Source organism: Ascaphus truei, chromosome 10, assembly GCF_040206685.1.
Source record: "Ascaphus truei isolate aAscTru1 chromosome 10, aAscTru1.hap1, whole genome shotgun sequence".
In the NCBI taxonomy this organism is placed as follows: domain Eukaryota; kingdom Metazoa; phylum Chordata; class Amphibia; order Anura; family Ascaphidae; genus Ascaphus; species Ascaphus truei.
In genome coordinates this window covers 43,711,980-43,730,931 of record NC_134492.1, presented here as the reverse complement: position 1 = coordinate 43,730,931, position 18,952 = coordinate 43,711,980, and the positions used below count along the sequence as shown (strand labels likewise).

Genomic DNA, 18,952 nt, shown 5'->3' with positions numbered 1-18,952 from the left:
TTTTCAAAAGCAAATTTATTGACCCTAAAAGGTGAGCACACATTTGGCTGTCTGCCATTCCCTTGATAAAGGCTGCACAGACAGGTGAAATGTTAGTTCATCTTTTAAGCTAAATAAATTTGCTTTTGAAAATCTGATGTTCCCTAATTCTCCTTCTTTTTTAGATTCACAAAACGGAGAGCAGCGGGTTCTTCCCTTGCATTAGGAGCATCGGTATAAGTATCCCAGTTTTTATTTTTTTTATTGGTGTGCAACATATTCTGTAACTTGGTGTGTGGTCTGAGGAAAGGACTAGCTTGTCCTGAAACGTCACGTTATGCTTGTACCTGCTCTGATGTCTTAAATATAGAGTAAGCTAATTTACAGAAAGGCTCCTGTGTGCTTCTTCCTCTACCTATTCTTTCCATATTCTGTATCTTATAAAGTATGTTCACATGAATTGTATTTCTTTTTATTTCCCACGTTACCATCTACTTTACGCCAATCCTGTGGTACTGAGCCTGTGGAAATGGAGTCCTTGAATATTAAATGTAATGGTTTGGCTATTACTGAACTTAACTCATTGAGAACTCTTGGATGTATGCCCTCGGGGCCAGGTGCCTTATTTACTTTAATTTTATCAAGCCACCTATGAACTTCTTCCTCAGTTAACCAATTGTTCATTAATATGGAGATTTTGGCTTCCTCTTGCAGCACTATTATTGCAATTGATTATTCCCTGGTAAATACAGAGGTAAATCATTTACTTAATACTTCTGCTTTTTCCTTATCTCCAATCATTTACCTGCCCATCTCACACTGAAAGGGTCCTATATTTTATTTTCTCATCTTTTTGTTATTAAGGCGCTTAAAGAACTTTTTAGGGTTGATCTTACTTTCTATTGCAATCCTTTTTCATTTAAATTTTTGGCTAATCTGCCCCCCCCCCCCCTCATTTTGGATGTTTTATCATTACATTTGTGCTTTAGACATGCAAAATGCCCCACTGGTTGGAAGAGCTATGTAAAACAAATATATATTCACTGCGCTTCTCCATGTAAGGAGCATGCTGCTGGTGAAAGGATTGGTAGGGTGACCATTCGTCCCGTTTTTCCCGGGACAGTCCCGGTTTTTCGTGTGCTGTACTGGTTGCCTGACTGTCCCGGGAATGTCCCGTTTTCTTGTGTCGGCGGAGGTGCGCGGGGATGGGGGGGCGGTGCGCGGCGGCAGGGGAGGAAGAGGATGCAGAGCAGCCCGGCAAGTATTTTTTCTTACTGCCAGGGGTTGGGCTTCTGCAGAAACGTGCCGGGCCGCTGGGGATTGGATGGAGAATGCCGGGGGGCGGGGCTTTAGAAGGCCGAGCCGCAGGGGATTGGATGGAGTATCCGGGGGGCGGGGCTTTAAAAGGCCGGGCCGCAGGGGATTGGATGGAGTATCCGGGGGGCGGGGCTTTGCCTCTCCCCGGCACTCTGGCCCTCCCTCTGGCTCCTCGGCAACCCGGCTCTCTCCCTCACACCCCCGGCTCCCCCCGGCACCCCGGCTGCACCCCGGCTCCCCCACTCGCTCCCCCGGCAACCCGGCTCTCTCCTTCAATCCCCCGGCACCCCCCCTCGCTCCCCCGGCAACCCGGCTCTCTCCCTCCCCCCTCAGAGCTGCTCACAGCCTGCCGCCGAACCCGCAGCCGCCGCAGGTAGGCATATGGGGGGCTGGGGGGGAGAGGGAGATGCTACAGGGGGAGAGATGGAAGTGGGGGGGGAAGAGAGGCTGCTTCTGCTGTAAACGCTGCTTGCGTGAGAGTGTGTGTGAGTGTTACAGTGTGTGTGTGAGTGTGACAGCGTGTGTGTGTGAGTGTGACAGATTGTGTGTGTGATTGTGACAGTGTGTGTGAGAGTGTGACAGTGTGTGTGTGAGAGAGTGTGAGTGTGGCTGTGACTGTGTGAGTGTGACTGTGTGTGTGTGAGAGTGTGACAGTGTGTGTGAGAGTATGACAGTGTGTGTAAGTGTGACAGTGTGTGTGTGTGAGAGAGTGTGACAGTGTGTGTGTGAGAGTGTGGCAGTGTGTGTGTGTGTGTGAGTGTGACAGTGTGTGAGAGTGTGACAGTGTGTGTGACAGTGTGTGAGTGTGACAGTGTGTGTGACAGTGTGTGAGAGAGTGTGACAGTGTGTGTGACAGTGTGTGAGAGAGTGTGACAGTGTGTGTGAGAGTGTGACAGTGTGTTTGTGAGAGTGTGACAGTGTGTGTGAGAGTGTGACAGTGTGTGTGTGTGAGAGAGAGTGTGACGGTGTGTGCGAGAGTGTGACGGTGTGTGCGAGAGTGTGACGGTGTGTGCGAGAGTGTGTGTGGGAGTGTGGGAGAGGGAGAGAGAGAGAGAGAGGAGAGGGGGAGAGAGAGAGAGGAGAGGGGGAGAGAGGAGAGGGGGAGAGAGAGGAGAGGGGGAGAGAGAGAGAGAGGGGGGGAGAGAAAGCGAGGGGGGAGAGAGAGAGGAGGGAGAGGGGGGGAAGAGGGAGAGATGGGGGGGAAGAGGGAGGGGGGGGGAAGAGGGAGAGGGGAGAGAGAGAGGAGAGTGGGAGAGAGAGAGGAGAGTGGGAGAGAGAGAGAGAGAGAGAGAGAGAGAGAGAGAGAGGAGAGGGGGGGAGAGAGAGGAGTGGGGGAGAGAGAGGGGGAGGGGAGAGAGGAGAGGGGGAGAGAGAGAGAGAGAGGTGGGGAGAGGGGGGACAGAAAGAGAGGGGGGAGAGAAAGAGAGGGGGTGAGAGAGGGGAGGGAGGGAGGGGGGGGGAGAGGGGAGGGAGAGGGGTGGGTGAAGGGAGAGGGGAGGAGAGAGAGAGGGAGGGGGAGAGGAGGGAGAGAGAGAGAGAGGGGGGAGAGGGAGAAAGAGGGGGGAGAGAGAGAGGGGGTGAGAGAGAGAGAGAGAGAGAGGAGGGAGAGAGAGAGGGGAGGAGAGAGAGAGAGGGGAGGAGGAGGAGAGAGGTAGAGGAGAAAAGGGGAGGGAGAGGAGAGAAGGGGGGTGAGAGAGAGGAGGGAGAAAGAAGGGGGGGGGGGAGAGATCGATTGATCCATGGGGGGGTGATGTGAGATGCAGGGGGGGGTGATGTGAGATGTAGGGGGGGGGTGTTTGAACCAAAATCATTACAAAATATATACACATTGTTTATTCAAAAGTATGAGTTAATTATTATTTATTACCCCCACTTCTTTACACGTCTATTTTGTGATTTACCCGTCGAACATGTTATCCAGATAGGGGTTCCCCAAAATGTAACGAAATACTTAAATGGATCCTCCAAACAAAAAAGGTTGGGAATCACTGCTCTATACACACAAACACACACTGCTGCCCCCACCTCTATACACACAAACACACGCTGCAGCCCCCACCTCTATACACACAAACACCCACTGCAGGGCCTACCTCTGTATACAGAAACACACACTGCAGCCAGGGTTGCCACCTTCTATTGAAGGCTAACGCGGAGATAACATATGTTTTAGATCTATTTATTATATATTTATCTTGCCTTTGGCTGTATCCTCCCCTCCAAATTCCGTCAACATGGCTGCGCGACGTCACGTAATACACATTGCCATAACAATGAGCTGCTTCGTGACGTCACGCGGCATCAAGTTGACATGACAATGGGATGCATTATGGTGACGAGGCATCACGTGATGCCACATTGTAATGGCAACATGTCACCGCCTGACGTTAGTGTCTTGTTGTCATGGCAACGAGGAGGGGGGGGGGCGTAACGTGATGTATATTGTTTTATAAATAATGTTTTAAAGTGTCCCGGTTTTTCATTTTGAAAATCTGGTCACCCTAAGGATTGGCCATACAAATGTGCAAAAACAGAGTGAATCCCCACGCTTCTCCCCTTGGGATAGCAATAAATGGGGAAATAAATATACATAGTGAGAACTAAATCTATAAGACAAAGGAGACTTTTGGTTACATCCTTTGATCAAATAATGCCAAGCCTGCTAACCAACGTCAAGGTAATTCTCAGTAGCAGGTCCCTATGCTAAATACATACAAATGTTCTGTGAAATATACGCTGAAGGGGTTAATATAATAAGTATAAGTTTGAAAAAGGAGGGACTAACCTCCCACACGCTGCTCAATAAGCACTTACATGTGGATTGGCTAATTATTGAGAATTGCCTTGACGTTGGTTAGCAGGCTTGGCATTATTTGATCAAAGGATGTAACCAAAAGTCTCCTTTGTCTTATAGATTTAGTTTTCACTATGTATATTTATTTCCCCATTTATTGCTGTCCCAATGGGAGGAGCGTGGGGATACACTTTCTGTTTTCACAATGTTGGAAGAGCAGTAATGCTGTGCCGGAATTTATGCAAACTTGGGAAAAAACAGAGGTGCACTTCTTTGGATTTCATTTTAGTAAGGTTATTCTTTGAGAAAAAAGTAGGACAAAAAAGTTGTGATACTCTGGGTTTGCAAATAAAACAAAAGTTTTAATACTCTGTGCTCTAGTATAGCGGTGCGCAAACTTTATTGGGGGACGTGCGCCGCGCAGCGGGTACAGAGGCCCCACGCTAAGAGCGCGAGGCCTCTGTTAATTTACTTACCGGCTTCATGTCCACGCGTCTCCATGGCAACGCGGCGTCAAATGCCGCCCGTTACCGTGGAGACGTGACGTCACATGACCCTTCAGCGTCATTTGACGCATCATTAGAGGTGAGGGGGGGGGGGGGCGCGACGGAGGAAGCAGCAGGTAAGGGGGGCGCAGGCAGTTTGGGCACCGCTGCTCTAGTATCATCATACGGTCATTACATATAGAAATATGTCAATCCCACTGATTTCAGCACTTTCCCATAAAAATGCAATTTTCGGGCCAGAACACCAAACCCCATTCATTTCAGAAAGGGAGGTTGGTGACTTCTGCAGTCGTGTTATAGTGAGTCACATTTAAAGCAGATGGCAGGTGATGCATTATGGGGAAGCGATGGGGAAGCACCAGACATCAGAGCTCTGCTCACACGGCACAGGCAGGCTGGGGATTTTTACCTTTGCTGGTAGGACAGTGAGACTTTACAGAAGAAATCCTGGGATTATTCTTCTGAAGAGGCTCAGGAAATAAAACGATTAAATAGGAGAAACACAAGAAGAAACAAAATCAGAAATGTACACGGAAAAGTTTAGCCTGTGTACTACTGGCGCTTCCAAAAAAATGTGTACCAGTCAATGGATACTGACTTCTGAAGGGGTAGAAGGTTTTTAATTGATTTATGATGCAAGATTATGGATTAAATAGATACAGTGTGTTTTTACAACATTTTAACAGCCTGTCTTTTAATCTGTTCATTGACAGTGGGGCGAGCAGCACCCCTTCAAAGCAATGCATTACTTGCTTCTCTGGCTGTGAATGGGGTTAACATTAAAATGGGAATCAGGTACAGTGTATTCATGATGACTGTGTCAGCCAATCACAATGCTCTATTCCTTGACGTTCAATTTATGCGTCATCTCAAGTAGGACTTTGAGGGTCTACTATTTTTTAGTGTTGATGGGCTATTAGCTTCAATGCAAGGGTTATGTATTACATCTGCTAGGTGTTTTAACTGTATTCTTAATTGCAAAATATATTTACAAGACGTATGGGACCATATTTACTAAACAGTGCTAAGCTATAAGATATGGTCGATGGTGGAACTACCATATGGCAGGGGTCCAGCACCTTTAGGAGTTCATCCTCCACACGCTGAAACGCTATTCCGGCACTTATTTTAGTAAGATTTCTAAAGGGCCCCTTCTCTTTACCCCATCTCCCCCGTCCCTACCTGTGGTATGGGGCCTTACCAGGTGGCGGTGGAGGGGGCCCACCCAAGTGGTCCTAACACGGCAGTTAGGCCCCAACGGAAGTCAGGACCAAATTCTGCAATAATCGCCTGGGGGACTCCCTTCGCCACCACCACCTGTGCTACTCCACAGGTCGGGGCCCCGGGGAAGGTCTTTTTTTAAACATGCATCGGGGCCCACCGGTGTCCAGTTCCTCCACTGCTAATGATGCTGTAAGACACCATTTGACCCTTTCCCTTGAATGGGCCATAGGGTGTCTGCTAGTTTAGCACTGCTTAGAAAATATGGACATGATTTGTACAATGTATAAGACACTTGTGTCACTGCTACAATGGATTATAATATTCAGACTGCACTTTTATGGACTTCCACTTCTTAAGTAAGACATGTTTCCAAAGAATGAACTTGTTCATGTTGATCAAAGCTCTGTGTCATTAGTTCTATGATAATCTCTTACCTCGAGATTTGACTTTGCTTTCGTCAGTACGTCATGGGTTCTGGTAACTGGAATGAGAAGAACATTTATATTATAATTCTGTGGAGATGATTTAGCGTGTCATTACTCTCTTTGAACGCAACCTGAGACACCCTCTTATCTTCTCACGAAAGGTCCCATCACTGAATTTAAGGAAAACAAGTGACGTGTGATTGGCTAAAAGAAGAGATCAAATAACCTGAAATATGTGGAATGTTCCATTGGGAACGTTTCCATGGGGGTGTTTAATCCTTAAAATGAAGCTACATATAGTATCAATGTTTCCCAGCTGCAAAACCAGAGTAAAACTGAAGCAAAAACACCTGCACCAGATTTATCAAGGAAACCGGTCCCATAGGAAGCAATTTAATTATTTCTTTGATATATTTGGTGCAGGTTTTCTCCAGTAGACTTTGATACATAACCCCTAACATTTGTCTTTAGTCACATCATATAGAGCAATAAATGATGAATTGTACTATAAAGAGGTCGATTCACGGTATATTTACACGGTTTGTAAGGGATACACCTTAACTGTTAAGCGTTGGTGCTGATATTAACCGTGTCTGCGTGCATCAATATGTCAAACCTAGACTACATGACACAACGCCCCCTGAATGTTCTGAAACACTGCGTACGCTGGCTCACGATGAACTGCTCCATGCTTTCTTTTGCACGGTTGGTGCTTTTCATTTGCTCCGCGGCCTCCTGAAGTACATTCTCCTGCTCCTTCACTTTGTTTCTCAGCTGGCAAATCTCATCTTTCATTGCCTGTGCCTGCAAATAAAAATAGATCTTACAAATACACATACACAACCCCTTTTTTGGCATTGAAGAGGTACAACTCAATCCCATGATTTAGTGATAGAGCATTGCTAAAATAAATCAACAGATTTCAATATTGCCATTTTTGGACCAGTTCTTGTCTTCTAACTCTAATCCCAGTATATACTGGTTAGTAGTGGTTCTGTACCTCTATGAATATTGAAGACTTGAAAAAGTCAAACTTGGCTCCTTGTGTCATGATGACATGGAACCAGTTTGGCTTATATACACAATGTTATATACACACACACACACACACACACACACACACACACACACACACACACACACACACACACACACACACACACACACACACACACACACACACACACACACACACACACACACACACACACACAAACAAACACACACACAAACGTTTAAGAGACAGGGATTCCTTTTAGCTTGTTTTACTTCTTTGTCTGGTGCTGTTATCCGTGCATTATATCAACACTATACAAAGGCAAACAAGATCTTATTTTGCATTAAACGGGCAATGGATGGAAGGGAAGTAAACATAATTATGCCCATTACAAAGCATTAATAAGACCACACCTTGAATATGGAGTACAATATTGGGCACCACTCCTTAGAAAAGACATTATGGAACTAGAGAGAAACCACTCCTTAGAAAAGACATTATGGAACTAGAGAGAGTGTAGAGAAGAGCCATCAAATTAATAAAGGGGACGGACAATCTAACTTATGAGGAGAGGCTAGCTAAATTAGATTTATTTACATTAGAAAAGAGGCGTCTAAGAGGGGATATGATAACTACTGTATATACAAATATATTCAGGGACAATACAAGGAGCTTTCAAAAGAACTATTTATCCCAAGGACAGTACAAAGGACTCGGTGTCATCCCTTTAAGGTTGGAGGAAAGGAGATTTCACCAGCAACAAAGGAAAGGGTGCTTTACAGTGAGGGCAGTTAAAATGTGGAATTCATTACCCATGGAGACTGTGGTGGCAGATACAATAGATTTGTTAAAAAAACAGGTTGGACATATTTTTAGAAAGGAAAAGTATACAGGGATATACCAAATAAGTAAACATGGGAAGGATGTTGATCCAGGGAGTAACCTGATTGCCAATTCATGGAGTCAGGAAGGAATTCATTTTTCCCCTTATGAGATATCATTGTATGATGTGTCACTGGGGTTTTTTGTTTACCTTCCTCTCGATCAATAAGTAAGTATAGATATAGGATAAAGTATGTGTTGTCTAAATTTAGCATAGGTTGAACTTGATGGACGCATGTCTTTTTTCAACCTCATCTACTATGTAACACTAGATTGTAAACTATGGGGTAGGGACACACACACACACACACACACACACACACACTTTTATGTGTATATGCACGTGAATATATAAAGATACGTATATAGATACATAAAGATATATAAAATATTTATTATATGTATGTATATGTAAATATACACACACACACACACACACATATATATGTATATATATATAGATATATAACATATACACACAGACATACGTACATACATATACAACAATATACATTACAAGAATAACTTCCTTCTCTGAGACAAATCAGGTTTCTAGCACCACTCTGCACTTCAGTCTATCACATCAGTGTTATCTCAGCACAGTACCTCTTCCTTCTGCTGAGCGACACCCTGTGTGTTGGGCAGCGCTGCTCTCCAGAACATGGTGAGCAGCGAGGTGGTCTCCTCCAGGATTTGGTGCAAGGTGCTTGTAGTAGAGAAAAGTGTCTTGATGCTTCCATAATTGAGGGCCTGTAAAGTCACAGACACAGCAGGGAACAAGATGAGTAATATCTGGGGATTGCACAGCCTGAGCAATGCGTCTTGTTTCTGCTGATTCACTGCTTCTCAGATACGCTGACCCCTGACCATGAAACGTGGTGGCACAAGAAAAAAAAAAAAAAAAAAAAACAGTTTTTTTTTAAACTTTTGGAACTGCTCTAACATGGACCAGTTTTAGGGTCTGTATGTATTATAAATCCGTTTTCAAAGCATTCATTTGACTATAGATTAGTATATTGTTTCCAGTAACTTTTGTAATGTTAATTGTGTATTCCTTTTTCATTTGTATTTTGGGATTTTAGCTACAGTAACAGCAAATACAAATACCCCTTGTGCGCACATTCGCATGCCTCAGGCAGGTCTGCAACGCTGCCTTTCCCCATTATCTCGTAGCATACAGTGCTTCCACTGCAGCCAGGGGTTCTGGGTAATGACATGCAAATGAGCACTCACAGTGTGTTCCTTTTTGCTTCTTGTCCATTTTGACATGGATCCCTATAAGCTTATACCTGGTATATTACACCGTTTTCTCAGCACAGCCTGGGTTAAAGAATCCAGTAAAACCTACTCACGGTTGTTTGACCCTTTGGGTCTCAGCGGTGTTATGGCTGGTTATTCTGGCTTTGAAATGTGAAGCTGGTAGTGGTTACAACCAGACTCAAAATAAGTTATGGTGAGTAACCAACAGTAACCGACTTTCAAACAAGGGGATTAGCAGCAACCAGTGATGTGCCCCGTGTAATGCACAGCTTGGCTGAGGCTGGCATACTGGTGCCCAGTGACTAGCAGACACCTTACCACAGGATATACCTCCAGAAGTCAAAGTGCCAAACTAAAAGTAATGGTCGACGCCTGATTTGAAAAGATCATCATTCTGTTAGACAATGGGGTGATCACTATGGATCCTTATGTTCAAAAGGTTTAGGCTGTATTTATGTTGTAAAACATTAAGTTTTAACTGAAAAAAAAACACTGCCAACTGATCTTGCATTTTTGGTTAAAACCGATAAAAGAATTAAAGTGAAGCCTGATTTCCTATTGAGTTTTACCTGTTGTAGCAGCTCAGCTGTGTTTAAATTACTTATAATTTTTAACACTGATAAGCACTGATTTTGTAAAATAAAATAAAAACTAAACGAAAAAAGAAAACTAGAATCCCTACTTATATTTAAAACACCTGTGGTTCCCCCTTTTACCATCACACCGTGACCATGGGCTCCCTCTCCCTAGTCGCACCCTCGCCACCCGAATCCCTTTTTAGCTCGGGTTGGGCTTCTGACATTTTCTTAGAAATTTGGGACAGTCCTGCAAAATTCCGGACAGTTGGCAAACATATTTTATTTCTAATGTATTGTGTTCTTCAAGATCATTTAGATGACCTAAACATTACAAATTATCATCTATATATATATATATATATATATTCTTTCGTTTTTTTTTTTAACTCGTCTTTATTTTCAACAAAGCAAAAAAGAACAATCTAGGAGCACTTCCTAAGACCACTCAAACACTTACATTTACTCCTATTGTCTCCACATGTATTACAATATATAATGTAGGCCTGGGGTGGCCATCTCCAGTCCTCAAGGGCCACCAACAGGTCAGGTTTTCAGGATATCCCTGCTTCAGCATTCTGACTGAGCCACCTGTGCTGAAGCAGGGATATCCTGACAACCTGGCCCTTGACGACTTGAGTTGGCCACCCCTGATTTAGGCAGTAGGCTCTTTAAGAGTTACACACTTCTCCTTATGTTTATATTTACATCTGGTGCTCTTACTGTATGCCTGTTCTGCATCAGTGTTATGCACTGTGCATTGTTAGCACCTCAAGACAGGGATTAGCTTTAGGCTGTGTCCATAGTGCAGGATACGGCGCAAGCTAAACAAACACTAGGACACCAATGCATATGCTCATAGTGCGCGCGTTCACATGCGCTACAGGGAGAGCGGCGCTTCGCGAAACAAACAAAGTTTGTATTTCTAGCGCGATGCCGGGTCACGGAGGAGCGCGGAAGCTAGCGTGTTCTACTATGGACGCATCCTAAGTCCTTGTTTGCTTTTTTTGGTCTGAAAATTGAAATTGTCTCTAAGTTTTTCCTACAGGTACATGCTTGGCACCATAAAAAAAATAACAATTAATGGCAGAAGAATACCTTGGTTCCATGGATTTCCAGGAATGGGACGTTGAGAGACGATTGCATGAGCGACTCCATCTTGTGGATTAACATCTTCCCCTCCAGTATCTGCTGCTTTAGAGCACCAAAGTCGTCAATGTGCCCAATGACATGGCGTCCATTTTTGTTGGCAAAAGATCCGTCAGGAGCCTCACCTTCCAGCTTTTGTGAATTATTCTCCACAGCAGCTGAAGTGTTACTAACCCCTGGGGGGGGAATAAGAAGAGGATCTATATGTCCGTCTCTGAAAAGAGAACGTCTACTTGTGCAAGACAGCCAACGTTTCCAGGAACATGGTGAATGCTAAACTACCCTGGGTAATTTACACAGAAATTAACCTTAGGCTTGTTATATAGTAGGCGCTGGTGTGCGTGCGGACGCGCGGCGTTGCGCATGCTTCGTTTTTATGTTGTAAGCGGGGGTGTGGCTATAGACGTCACAGCGATAGCCGCGCTGTGATTCGCTTGGCAGTGACATCTGGCGCGGTAGCAGCGCAAAAATATACATTTTCATGTATTTGCTGTGATCTGCCACTCCACCGCTCTCTGCCGTGCGCGCGTCTCGACTGTATCAACGTCAGCCTCCCACAGCCAATTGTAATTGACGCGCACTATATTACACGCCTTAGTCGTGACCACGGCCCTCTTAAGTCTGACAAGATACACTGCGGGGGCACATCTCACAATGGGCTGGAGCCATTAGGTCTTTGAAGTACAAAAGTTTATGTTGCACATTAATGTAGCAGTTTTCCAGCTATGTAGGATCAAATTGGACGATGACAGTGGTGTTTATTAGGTTAAAACACCGTGATTGATGCTTTCAAAATATCATATAAAAACACAAATATTTAAAAATCCTGAAATATTTGCAAGCTTTATAACATTAACATGATATTGAGGGTGTGTTTTAAATACATACATGGCATTTTCCATGTATGGGGTGTACATGAATGGCATTGCTGGTGGAGAAAACAAGACCGGCAATCATTCAAAACCCTATTAACCCTATTCATATTCCCTGTTAATGTTCAGGCAAAGATTATTGTAGAATGCTGGGCTGATTATTTATTTAACGGCTCTAAATACCAAAATGTAACTTATCACACATATCACTGCTGCCGTTTCTCTTTTAGCCGGTGCAGCAGTGTCAGCCTCTAAGGATCCAAATCTGTGAGATTTAGGGGCTCGGAATTACAAAAAATAAGGAATTTTAACAGAAATTTAATGTTTTTTTTTTTTTTTAACCAAACACCATTAAAATCTATGAGACTGCTGCAACTAAAAGTCAGTGAGACAGAATCAAAATCAGAAACTCAATGAGATGCCCAAAGGAAAAGCCATCAGTCATTCCAGTGAGGTTGGTCTTCTTGATGGATCTCAACAAAGAGATTGAGACAGCGCACATTATTTAACACATCAATTCCAATCACTGACTGTGGTGAGATTCTATGTGGTGGAAGAGAAGGAAGACCAAGGGAAGACAAATGATGGAACGAAACCAAGTCAGACTCCGAGAGATGAGAGAAGGAGGAACAGAGGGAGTGATAGGAGGAGAGCCGATGGGATAACGGGTTGGAGCACAGAGAGTCATGCTAGGGTGCAGGCAGTTCTGTGGGGGAAAGGGGCATAAAGAAAGAAGGATGGGAAAGACCTAGTAGACTTTAAAATCATGAGCCCTGACGTTGCTGTGTGCCTCCTTGGTACTGACACCTAAAGGTAAGGCCATTATAACTGCTGGAGGTTGAAGTATAGATACTGTATGATGCATGCTTCACCTTGTTAATGAAATGAAAGAACAGGCTGTCCTGGGCTTGTGTGACCCCACCACGGGGAACAATAGCAACTGTTTATAAATGTATTTTAAGAGCATTTTGACTCCTTTTTTTCCCCCTTTAATATATTACTAAATAAGAAAACAAGGGTGTGTTTTGTGATTGTTGTGTGGAAGAAACATTCACTAAAGTGCCTATTTTTAAATATAACTTCTGAAATTGAATTTAATGTTTGTCATATTCATATCCATATGGTAAAAGTGTGCCGGTTATACATACTTATTCCACATATATACTGTAAACAATCTCTTAGTTCATTAAATGTCCTATTTCCACATATAAAAAAATAAAATAAAAAGCATATTGTATGGAACGCAGTGAACAAGTGAAATGCATCTTTTTATTTATTATAGTTAGATTATTTTATTCTTGTTACAGTTAACACAGTTGCAAGGTCTCCTCTTCTACTATTAATTCTATTTTAGAACATGCAATGCTTGTTTAATATACCATTAGTTTCTATGATATAACCATTTCAATTAGCGACACATATGCATTACCTTGTGTCTTGTGGAAGAGGGGGAGTTCTGGGGCTGGAGCAGTGTAGGAAGCGTTAAGGAAGGAGTTTGAAGGGAAGAAGGGAGACGGGGAGTGCATGCCAACATCTCGCACAGGAGGAGAAGGGATCGGATCTACAAACCCAAGAAAACATTCAGTGATCTTTTACCGACTGAGCACACGACAAACCCGCTACAACTTAAGTTTCACTTAGTATACAGCAAATAAAAATATCACTTGTGAGCACATTCACGTCTCAGACAGGCTGGCAACCCTGCATTCCCCCATGGTCTCTTAGCATACAATGCTTCCACTGCAGCCAAGGATTCTGGGTAATGGATTCATGCAAACGGACACTCACGGTGTGTCACTTTTGGCTTCTTGCCCATTTAACATGGACGCCCATAAGCCTAAATGCACCAGATTTGAGTATAACATCAAATGATGCACGTGTGTTTAGCAGATAAATATTTTTATGGTGTCAAAGATAGCCCTACCTTGGAAAAGCTGCCTCTTTGCCCCATTCTGACATGATGTGAAGATGTTGATGGAGGATGGACGTTTCTCCGCTGTCCTTGTATCTCCTTCAAGCTGCTTTTCCAAGTGATGTCGTATGGAGTTGTTGACCTGGATGCTCTGCTCCATCTGGGTCCTCAAACTGCGCACCTCTGAGAGAAGCTCACTGAAGTCATAGTTGGCAGGGAGGGTGTGATACGTCTCCCCACTGAAAGCTACAAGTCGTTGAAGGACACTAGCCTCAGAGGTGCATAGGTCATATAAAAGATACCGAACAGGCGTTTTGCGAGTATTATGCTACATGTTAGTGCTGCGCAACCTTCTCTTTTATGTACAAGAAACTTGAAACAGTGGCCAAACTCGGGCACAACTTCTCACCGGCTCAAATGTTACTATGGGAATATAAAGCAGGGGGGGGGGGGGGGGCGTGCATACCAAAAAGCGATGCAAACAAGTTAATGCAAGAGAGTCATTTAATGACCGAACAACGTCACAGAGATCCAACGTTTCGGTGCAAGCACCTTCATCCCTGATGAACCCCCCCCCCCACTTGTGCTTACTACGCTGTTGTCCTGACTAGGTTTCTATCCTGTAGCACCCATGCCTTTACTTTTTGTTTTTGTCCCCATCTACTAGGGGCATCCCACGTTGCATTGGTCCTGATTCCCTCCTCTTTGATTTTGACCTTACTACGGGAATACACACACAGCCATCTATACATACATTTAAGTTATGGTCGGAGTGTGTTTTGTATTATAACAGCGGTGGCCTTCTCCAGTCCCCAAGGGCCACCGACAGGTAAGGTTTTAAGGTTATCCCTGCTTCAGCACAGGTGGCTCAATCAGTGGCTCAGTCATTCAGGTTGAACCACCTGTTCTAAAGCAGGAATATCCTTTAAACCTGACCTGTTGGTGGCCCTTGTAGACTGGAGTTGGCTACACCTGCACTATAGTAACAAGAGATGAACTACAACTCCCAGCATCACTTGCTGCTTTGCAAAGGCATCAGTGCAAATATTCTTCCAGGGTTTAGCACATAAATGTCTTGGGACCAACGCTGGTCCTTGTATCATTGGTTGGGAATCCCTGCTTGGTGTATTATCTTCTCTGTACCTCCATTGTTGGTCCGCATAGTGTTTTAGTGGAGAAGGAGAGTGATCTATTTCATGTATTACCCGCATTACCCTTTTTAGTTAATGTTCCCTCTGTTTCTGTACAGTGCTCTTAATAATGAGATATTTGGCCTTACCTGACAGCACTAGCTTGGAAGAACCATAGAGCCTTTCATACACCTGCAGTTCAGACTGTAAGGTGTGGAGGAGCTGACGATTCTCGTTTAATTGCTGGTCCAGTAGAGTTGCTTGGTGCTGCAGTCTTGAGAAAGAAAGGTAATTATCACTCAACTGACAAACACAATAAAAGCTCTCTCAATACTACGGTAGATGGGGTTAAGTGGAGCAATACAGCAAATTATGGGACGAGTTACCGGGTCATTTCTAATCTCCAGGATGACAAAGCCCTGTTTGTACTATATTAAATCTAACTGCATTGCATCAAACTAGGATGCAGAGGAAAGTGCATATCAGGTCATCATACTATAATTCAATTGACATCTTTACTACTAGTAGCTACTGGCTTGACTATAAAAAAAAAAAAAAATATATATATATACATATATATATATATGCAGCCATCAGTCTGGATAAGGATGTTCTGTTGGTACATATTCCTACAAACAGGAATTTGCATCCCTTTGTACTAATGCAATCTTTCATCACATACTAACCAACAAATCTGGTAGTTAGTGTAAAAAAGGAAGGGCATTGCAAAGGAAGGCTATGAGATTAACCAATGACAATGCTCCATTCAGCAAAACTCACACAAATCCTACAATCTTGTTTTCAGATGTGTTTCATGTGTGAAATATTCAGAAATGGAGCCGTCTGATTGGGTCATGAATTGAGACAGCCTCCCGCACTCAAATTCATAGCAGCTTCTCGGTGTACTATTCATTCCAAATTCAAGAGTGAAATTGGATTTACAGTATGTTTTAATGTTACACTTTTGAGGCCCTGTCCTTAAACTGTGATAAGATCAGTGCAAAATCGCCTGAGAAAGTGTTAGAAGTGATAAAAATCTGGGGGCCTTAGTACTAAGAAAACAAGATAGTCGCAAATTGCGTCATTTATTCTCTACTTTGAATTTTGCACCATGTTGTAGCTTGTTTTTGGGGAGCGTCAAAAGAACGAACACAATGCACAGATTATAATGAGATGTATGAAATGGTGTGCTTATGTGCGTCACTGCGGTGCAGTGTGCCAGAATACGTATTTCTCTGCGTTAAATACACAGATCCCCTGGATTTGTTGCTGTATTCTATAAGAAGTATATACAGTATACTAAAACATTGCTACCACAAAAAACTGCATTACCAAAAAAATAAGATTCTGAGATATGATATGCTTTCTAACGTTTCGAGCTAGGGAATCGAACTCTGAAAGGTGCAGGCTCACCAATTTGAGCTTGTCACTGTTGGCCCATGTGATGCGGGAGCTTTAAACTTGCAGAAAACTGCAGAGAGATACCGGCACCCTCTTCGGAAGTAAGTATCTCTGGAAGCAAAGGGTCCCAGGAGCACAAATTAATGGGTTTCAGCTCCGGAGACCCCCTGGTTCAATCCTGTATTAAAAAATTAAAAAACAAATAAAAATATGGATTGCTCCTTTAAGAGTGAGTTCCAACACAATACAGACACAGTTAGAATACACAGGAAAGATTGTCATGTGAACACTCTACTACAGGCTTTCGGCCTAAATCAAGTTTTTTTTCTTTCCCCAAAACGTTAGGAAAAAAATTCAAATGAGGTTGGTAATTTACATAGTACATTTTGGGGGAATTGCACCTATTTTTCTAACTGTATAATATAACTTTAGATGATCTCGTATTTCACTAATGGGATTGTTGAAGGACACAATGGCTCTGCTTCACCTTTCCTACTTCCAAGAATCCCATTTGTGAGACATTCACTTATCACATAAGAGATCGGTTCTAACATTCCTACTAACATTGAAACAATGGGCAGGCCACATGCTTCACTGAACGAGATCACAGCTATGCATCCCTTTGATCCATTCTTTTATCACCTGTTGCTTTTCTCCTGGTTTGACTGCCGCTCCTTCTGAAGCTGAAGGATCTCTTGATGCTTCTCCTCTAGTTCCTCTTGAAGCCTCTGGCTTTCCTGCTTCTGCTGCTCCAGACCCAACTCTGCATCTTTCAGCCGAGACCTTGAGGCGTTCAGCAGCTCCCGTAACTGTTCCAGCTCCGTAAAGTAGTCTGTAATGTTATTAAAGAAGGTGCCGTGTGATTGAAGTAATGCTTTGGTTCGAGCTGCATAAATAGCACATAGAATCTTTCACAATGCTTCCATATTGTAACGTAGCACAAAATAAGTTATGAATCACTTAATATGCCAAAAGGGCCGAGAGTGTACACCTCACACTTACATACCCAAAGGTGGCATTTTCCCTTTTACAAGTCATCAGCAAAAATGCTATATTCTAACCCTTCTGCCACCAGAAAAACAATGCATTGTACAGCCTTCTGTATATCAGTTAGAGTAGTTTAAAAACAAAAAGACATCCATCTTTTAAAATCTCTTGATCCTGTAAAGCGATTCGAAATGGCCACTGGTATGCGTTTGAAAGCAAATGCCCCCTACTCCTCATTTGTAATTTCGGTATGTGGGCCAGGATTTTAAAAACAATCATTAAATGTGTCTTATGAACAGTCAGCAATTAATTATTGTTGTAGAAATTGTTCCACGGCCAAAGAGCATTGACTCCTGAGCCCCAGTATACGTTGCTACAGTGGAATACGTCCTTCTGTTACTCGTTATTGAAACATAAACATAGCTACTTCCAATGAAAAAAGACTTGTACCTCTGGAGATCTGACTCATTCGGACTTGCAGACTGACGTTCTCTTCCCTGAGGGCTCTGTTTTCTTTAGAGAGTTGAGACAGCGACTCCAGGCCTTGGATATAAATATTAGTGGGGGACCATGTAACACGTTCAAAATCTCTGAAGCTCAATGTAACGGTAAAAAAAGCCATTTATAAACTGAAAGCACCATAAAAAATAAAAAAAATGTCTCTTTCCTTTGTTGCCATTGCAAAAAATGTTTGCGGCTGCTTTTATCAATCCCACCCTTTTTCAGATTCTGTTGTTCAATAATGTAGATATACATTGTTAAAAAAAAGTGCATGCCTGGTAGGTTAAAATGACCACTGCCACTCACGCTCATTATACCAACAGAGGTTCTCATGGCAACAGCTGCCAGTGAAATAATGCACAGGTAAACACGAAGCAAAAAAAAAAAAACGAATTAAAAGAAAATTACAAAAAGATAAGTACAACACTAAACAAGTCCTATGTTATGACTTAATTTTTCTTTTTTTGGGCGACACATAGCCCCTGGTCTGTTGGCCGTGACCATTTATTGTATTTGGAACCAATTATTTGTCATGTTAACTCTATGCCCAGGACATACTTGAAAACGAGAGGTAACTCTCAATGTATTACTTCCTGGTAAAACATTTTATAAATAAATACATTTGGCCACTTACCGTTCCCTCGGGCTGCAGCCGTGAGCCTCTCTTCCAGCTGCTCCCTCAGACGGTCGTTGGTGTGAATGGATTCCTCCAGGCGCTGATGGAGGTTTCGGATCTCTGTAAGATGCTCCTCAAGCAGACCTGAGCCTATAATTGCCCCAGCGGAAATAGAGTAAGAAAAAGGTGCACTTACACCAAAAATGACCTGACTTGAAAGTGAATTCAGTGTGAAGCAGATTACCACCCACATTCATTTATCTAGCCGTTTTTATTTAGAAGGCCCAAAGCCTGCAGTAGAGTGTTCACATGGCAACTCTTGCTGTTTATTCTCACTTGCTCCAACCCACCAGGCAGCACCTAGGTCATTTTGAAAGCTAATAAGGTCCCTCAGTGAGAGGGGTTAATAGCCACATGCATTTAGG

The 18,952-nt window shown here is 43.2% G+C and overlaps 1 protein-coding gene across 9 annotated transcripts in view; it reads right to left on the bottom strand.

Moving 5' to 3' along the window:
- PDE4DIP (phosphodiesterase 4D interacting protein) overlaps positions 1-18,952 on the bottom strand; it is a 134,488-nt gene that overhangs the window by 6,534 nt on the left and 109,002 nt on the right. For 5 of the 9 annotated variants that reach the window (XM_075616851.1, XM_075616842.1, XM_075616848.1 and 2 more), the window contains 11 exons: positions 18,546-18,677; positions 17,861-17,953; positions 17,066-17,255; positions 15,172-15,296; positions 13,905-14,138; positions 13,410-13,541; positions 11,058-11,284; positions 8,731-8,874; positions 6,911-7,049; positions 6,255-6,301; positions 5,006-5,066 (listed from right to left, as the gene is read on the bottom strand). In XM_075616851.1, the coding sequence (XP_075472966.1) occupies positions 5,006-5,066; positions 6,255-6,301; positions 6,911-7,049; positions 8,731-8,874; positions 11,058-11,284; positions 13,410-13,541; positions 13,905-14,138; positions 15,172-15,296; positions 17,066-17,255; positions 17,861-17,953; positions 18,546-18,677 (1,524 nt within the window). The remainder of the gene's footprint in view (positions 1-5,005; positions 5,067-6,254; positions 6,302-6,910; positions 7,050-8,730; positions 8,875-11,057; positions 11,285-13,409; positions 13,542-13,904; positions 14,139-15,171; positions 15,297-17,065; positions 17,256-17,860; positions 17,954-18,545; positions 18,678-18,952) is intronic. The other 4 variants (XM_075616843.1, XM_075616845.1, XM_075616847.1 and 1 more) reach the window with 4 other exon arrangements.